Consider the following 6,878-nt stretch of genomic DNA (forward strand, 5'->3'; position numbering starts at 1 on the left):
GGCCAAGAGGGGTAAATTGGCAATTAAAATAATAATGGAAGCTTTTTGCAAGAAAATGAAAAACTTGACACAAGAAATTTTATAGTGATTCAACTTCTTCAATGAAGTCTACGCCCACTACCTTAGCTTTCACACTAAAGATTTCAACAAATTCACTAATTTGTTTAAACCTTTTAGGATAAGGTGTAACCTTACAACACACTTAGACTTATACCCCAAAGTCTTAAGTGTACAAACCTTCCTAAGAAGAAATTACAAGTGAGAAAACTTTTGAATATCCTCACAAGATGATATGTTTTCAAATTGAAGATCTCACACACCCAAGAACACTAGAATGAAAAATACAAAGAATGGAATAGTGTTCTATGTAAGAAAGACAAAATGAAATACAAATTTAGCTCTAAATACTCTTTGATTGTTGGAATAGCTTTTTTGTCTTTTCTTGACTATTTGGGTAGCCCTTTTATATGTCATCATTGATTTCTAGCTATTTGGGGTTGTTGTAGGGAGTTTTGAGCCGTTTGGAGTAATAAATTCGTGCATTGAATGCAAACATGCACAGAGGTTTCAAAACCATTTAGGGGGTTTCAAAACCTGCCTTTAAAGTTTTTTAATATTGAATAGGGTTTTTGAAACCTTTAGGGGGTTTAACCTTAATGTTAATTTGGGTACTACTTTAGGGGTTTCGAAACCACATGGCAGTTTCAAAACCAGACCCAAAATTTGTTAAAAATAGCCTTGTTCCATGTTTAAAAAGTATTTTAAAACTTTATAAATTCCAAAAACGAATTTTAAATTTATTTTTGACATTTTGATCCTTAAAAGTATTTTTACAAACTTGAAAATATTTTTGAATCAAGTATGATAAAAATATCGATTTTAAAAAAAATTAATTTAGTTCTTTTGTTATATCAAAATAATTTAATTACATTTATCACATCATAACTTTCTACATATTAGTCTAAATATTTATGTTGCACAACTCATATTCAATATTCATCTATGCTACTCGACTAATTTTTACAATAAGGCATCATGGTGTAGTCGGAGGGTTCATTGCACCCGAGACTCGCACTCCTCTATCTTACCTATAATGCCCTTAGTACTTAGGGTGATATTTGAAACTATTGCATCGGAAACATACACCCTACTAATGTACTCTTCGCGAGTACTTGGGGGCATCTACGTTCTGTTAGCAACTAAAGTGCCTTGGCACTAGGTTAGATTTATCTTAATATTCTAGAAACAAAGATGATTGTCATACTGGCTATAGCAACTTGCATATTCTTAACACTCTCATAGAGATCTATACCTCTAAAACTGAACTTGAGATTACTAAATCTCTGTAGGATCGATCACACAAGCCCTCAACTGATAGCGAAAAAATATCCTTATAGTCTCATGTCTAACTTGAAAACCCACAAGGATGCTCCCTCAGGGAACACACAAGGATGGAGGGTTCTGCGGCTAAATAATTTCTTAGAGTTGATATTCAACTCAACAAGAGCAATCACCTATTCTCATATGGTTTTCACACATATCTAGACTCGTAACTCTAAAATCAAAGTAACACTTATGCTAACACATTCTCTTAGTTCATCTACTAAGTATGACTCAAGTCATTGATAAACATCTAATGTAAACATTGTTTATTCCCCTAAGGCCCACCAACTAGGCACTTGGATCTTCACTCCAGGATCCTCTACACGAATATTTTTCCTACTTAGTTTACTTGACACCACAAAAGAATGCTTGAACTTATGTCTACTAGAGTAACATGAAAAACTGAGATATTTGAAAACATACCTAACATCTCACTTGCAACATCAATGTCTTATACCTGGCTCACTATTATCTGAAAAGTTGGATTGCATACAGTCGAATCGGGAACGGGTCGATCTGCTCATCTACTCTTCTCTCGTAATATAGAATTAACACCTCTCTAGGTAGGATCTCCGCCATACTAATCTATTAGGATCGCTCTCCTAGGTTGAGCTGAGACATCTCCATCTGAACTAAGGCAATCCCTTACTATATGTGAAAAGGATCTTCTTCTATAGTACTTTTTAGAGAGTTTAAAGCACCTTCCTTGATGATTTTTGCCACATTGCTCGCACTCTGGATATCTCAATACTCTATCAGTGCCTTTAAAACTCGCTATAGAAGATAGAACTGATAGTCTCCTACAAGGCCATGTGTCTTACCCTTGACTTGACTAGAGTGACAAAATTGACGTCACTCTTCTCTACTCACGCAGATCTCTAACCCTCTCTGCTACCGAATATGATAGGTTTACTAGTATACAAGTCCTCATACATAGGATGCCTAACTGACCCAACAAACTCTTCCTCTTACTCAGACCCCCTTCACGACCTTAGTTTCTTGTGCCAACTTTTAAAATACCCTAGGCGGGTCTGTAGCCAACTTTGCACGTATATCAATGTGAAGTGCCTTAAGAAATTGCTTGTACCTCAAGGACTCAGTGGCAAGTAGTTCTAGAGCATAACAACTCAACCAAAGAAAATATATCTAGTACTCGTACACTAAGAGATCTCCCTGAACCAACTGGAAAAACTACATCCTCAACCCATGAATATGTGCTTTACCTATGTACTTGCCTCTAAACTCACTGAAAAACTAATCTCACGTAGGCAGTTTTGGCTATAGAGTCATCTCTATAGTCTCCTCTAGTCGATAGCATCACTCTTGAGCAAAGCGGTGACACACTCTAACTTACCCTCTAGGGTAAGGTGAAGTTACCTCAAAGTCCTCATGGTCTCTCTCAACCACTAATTGATCGAAATCATATCATCATCACTTGACCATAGAAGTAAACTGTCTTGTACCTCCTCATTCTCTTTATTGGGGATTCTATCTGGGATAAAGTACTCTGGGTGGTCGATTGAATAGTCTGCGTTCTAGGAATAGCGTCAATAATCTCTCTAAGAGTGGAAGTTAAAACTCTACAGAGGGTCACCTCTGTGACTCTCTCACCTAAAGGGACCCAAAATCCTCTACCCTAAGTAATAACCCATCACTGACGTTTTAAGAGTACATTCCTATCCATTTAAAAGCAATTAATACAATATATTTTTTTTAAAAATGACTCCAAAAATGTGATGCGATAGACAACATCAAACAAACTTCTCGGATATAGCCACTTCATATCATCACTTTGATTTAACGAGGGACAATTTCTATACCTCGAAGACTACTTATCTCCCTTCTCAAAGACCTCTGTACGGTTATATTCTTTCATCATAGTTTCAAACAACCTTTCAAATCAGCTTGTGCAAAGTGCAAACAAGACTTTTACACAAGATTTCTTACAAACCTAAGCAACCGGTGCGAAATCCAAAAGGCATGACTATTAGATTTGCTTAATATGCGAGTATACAAATATCTATTAGAACTCTCCATTTAGTATAATTAGACAAAATCACTATAAATCCCTCTTAACTATAGATGAAGAGGGAGCTTCTTCTTTTTCTCCATAAGTTCTCAACATCCGCTTTCTTACAAGAAAATAGTTAACCAACAGAGGTTCTTTTATAAACCGTAACTCTTCACAAAGATTAAAGGGACTGAATCACCACCGGTCGATAAAATAAATTTATTGTCGTTAACTTATAAGAAATTTAATTAAGAGATATTTAGAGTATAAAAAAACTGTGGGGTTATAGATTTAGGTAGATTAAAATCTAAAATAAGACAATACAAAGGCAAACAACCGAAAAAAGATGCAACAAATTACTTTTTTTATATACGTAAGAAAACAGAAAAAGAGGGAGCAAGGGCCTCGATATTATCACGTAATGCGTTCCAATTCCAAATCCGAAAACAAAGATTGAAAGGCAGCAAAAACTAATAAGAGAAGAGATAATCAAAGGATTGAGATTAGGGAAATGGATCAGATGTTGAACAAGGTGGGCACCTACTGGGTCGGCCATAAGGCCGAGAAGCAACTCGATTCCGTCGGCAACGAAATCGAAGTATGCTTTTCTTTTCTTCGTTTCCTTGCCTCCTCTTCAATTATTTTCATCTTCATTTTGGTCAACTTCCTCCCTGCTAGCTATAATTCTTTCATTTTCATATTTGTTCAATGTAATAAGCAAAGACAAGTCCCCTCCCCTGGAAAATTTAATCCTAGGAATGATTAAAAATAAATGCTGGGCAATCTGCATTTAATTTTCATTTTTAACTTTAACATTAACCTAATTAGCTGTTGGTTATTATAATTTCAAGGGTAAATTATGTATTTAGTCTTCCAACTTTTATTATATTTTTATTACTCATATAACTTTTAAAAAAATTGATTTGATCAAAAGAACTCTTTTGAAATTCGTCTTGTTTTTCACCCACCAACCTTTAATTGTGTAAAGATAGTACTAAAATATTGTATTTTAGGTATTTCATTGTATAAAGTTAAGCTAATGTTTTCATAGTTTGATTCGCAATCTTCATTGTCTCTATTCAATGTTGAACCGAAATATATTGTTTTTCTCCTCCTTAATTGTTAAATTATTTAGATTTTTTAAAGAAAAATAATCTAGCATCAAGTCTGAAAATTTGAGAGTAAGAAAAATGTTTCAGGGTGTTTCACAGAAAATTACAAAAAAAAAGATATTAAATATTTAATAATTGAGTGATAAAAAAGAAAAAACTAAATAGTTTGATAAAAAATAAAGAAAATAAAGTTGAGTGATCTAAAAGATATACAAAGTTAACTGACCAAAAACGTAGTTGAGCATAATCAATTATTTTTAAAGTGAAAAATAACAGCGCCTCATCAATGAATTAGAAACGGCAATAGATCTGCTTTAATAATAAAGCAGCATCTATTACAAACAGACGTTAACACTAGGTTTTTTTTTTCAACAGTTATTTTCTTTTGTCAGATATATATATAATACAATCTTCATTGAATTCATAATGGGTAGCCCTTGAGTTGTGCATTCGTTTGTTTATTAACTTCATACTGACATATATCGGTTTCCTCCTTATAATCAGCAAATCTCAAACACTATCGAAGGAGGAACCAAATGGCTGGTTAATAAAATCAAAGGTTTGTCTTTATCCATACTGAATTTTGAAACATACATATATGTAGAGATGTGCAGTTCACTGCTTGTAGGGATGGATGAGGGAGTAGGGTTGTTCATTCGGTTAATTTGGTTACCGATTGAACCGAATTTTCGTTAACTGAATTAACGAAATTTTAAAAAAAAAATAATTGAATCGATTTTTAAAAAAATATGAATCGAACCGAGTAAAATTCGGTTAATTCGGTCGATGTCTGAATTAATTGAATTTTAATTAGATTAATTTAAAGTTAATAGAGTTTTTTTATTTGAGTTAAAAATTAATTAGGTCTTAATAATTTAATAGGTTTAGTGTGGTTAAAAAATAATTAAGTCTTAATTCTTAATAGATTTGAACTTAAAATATGTATCTAATATATATAATATATTTGATATTTAATATTTTTGGTTAATTCGATTAATTAACCTATTTCAAATCAAATTAATTGTTAGCTAAATACTGAAAAAAAATATTAACTATTCTCCTACCGAATTAATTTGGTGACCAACTGTTTTAATCGAACCAATTCAGTTCGGTCGGTTAATTCTGTTAAAACCGAAAAATAAACACCCCTAGGAGGGAGGCTAATGGGACAATCATCCCTCTAAAAATTTAAATTTTCATATAATTTAAATATTTTTTGTATTTTTTATTGATAATATGTTTTTTCTTCTTAAAATTTTAAAAGCTCTCCCATAACGTAAAATCTTATGTCCCTCCTATTGTTGTGCTTTAAAGAATGTGTTTAGCTTTAGATAATGAGGTAATTAAGTCCAAGTACCGGGTCTTCCAGGGAATTTTAGCAACAAATGAAGCTAAGACTTGAGAACCAAAGTTCACATCTTGACGGCATTATTCATTAGCTAAAAGTACATCAACCTCTAAAATTGTGTTTAAATTAAGGTCATGGGATTTGAAGACCACCTTTACTCTCTATTTGAGCATCAAGACGTGCAGTGGAATGTAGTGCATCTCCCATAAGTTTGGCCCCAAAGATTGTCATGGTCACGGACATTTTGTCTTTTTCAGGGACAATACAAAAGCCATTGCCGGAGCTGTTAAAAGAGTATGAGCTGCCGACAGGTGTCTTCCCTCGCGATGCCACCAACTACGAATTCGATGAAAAGACGGGGAAGCTTACGGTCTTCATCCCGACAATATGTGAAGTGGGATACAAGGACTCATCCGTGCTGCGCTTCTTCACCGAAGTGAGTGGGAATTTGGAGAAAGGGAAGCTAACAGAAATAGAGGGTATGAAGACGAAGGTGATCATATGGATAAAAGTATCTGCCATCGCATCTGATGGATCGAAGCTGTATGTCACTGCTGGAATAACCAAAACCAGGAGCAGAGATGCGTACGAGGTTTCCAGGGATGGTATAGGTGTTGATAAGTTCTAGACTTGTTAACTATGCCTATGGGAAACACCACTTTGTTACACTATAACTCCTCTCATTGCCTCCCAGCCTTTGTGCTAAGTGATCACTCCGTTCTACTTTGAAGGTTTGTAAATGCCGTGTTCATGTTATTTCTGTTGAATTGCCACATTAAGGTCATGTTCCTCATTGCTTTTCAAATTACTTTTTTGAAGTCAACAAAAATTCTCTACCATGCTTTTCAAAAATAATAAAGAATAAACCCTAGGTTGAGGTTGAACCTTGAGTATTGACATGTTATATAATGGATGGAAGGTGCTTTAGAGCTTGAATAGGCAGATTATATATAATTATGCATGTTAAATTGCCAAGATTTCGGTGAAAGGAACTGTTATCAAATTTTGTTGTGGAGCCATATAC

The 6,878-nt window shown here is 34.1% G+C and overlaps 1 protein-coding gene across 1 annotated transcript; it reads left to right on the plus strand.

Moving 5' to 3' along the window:
* The first annotated feature begins 3,847 nt into the window (after positions 1-3,847).
* Positions 3,848-6,482, plus strand: LOC120211064 (uncharacterized protein At5g01610-like). The gene is made up of 3 exons (XM_039209685.1): positions 3,848-3,992; positions 5,011-5,065; positions 6,112-6,482. Exons 1-3 carry the CDS (start codon positions 3,906-3,908, stop codon positions 6,480-6,482), a joined length of 513 nt encoding a protein of 170 aa, XP_039065616.1. The 5' UTR covers positions 3,848-3,905.
* Positions 6,483-6,878: the final 396 nt, after the last annotated feature.

The sequence above is a fragment of the Hibiscus syriacus genome, unplaced genomic scaffold (assembly GCF_006381635.1).
Source record: "Hibiscus syriacus cultivar Baekdansim isolate YM2019G1 unplaced genomic scaffold, ASM638163v2 tig00109957_pilon, whole genome shotgun sequence".
Lineage (NCBI taxonomy): Eukaryota > Viridiplantae > Streptophyta > Magnoliopsida > Malvales > Malvaceae > Hibiscus > Hibiscus syriacus.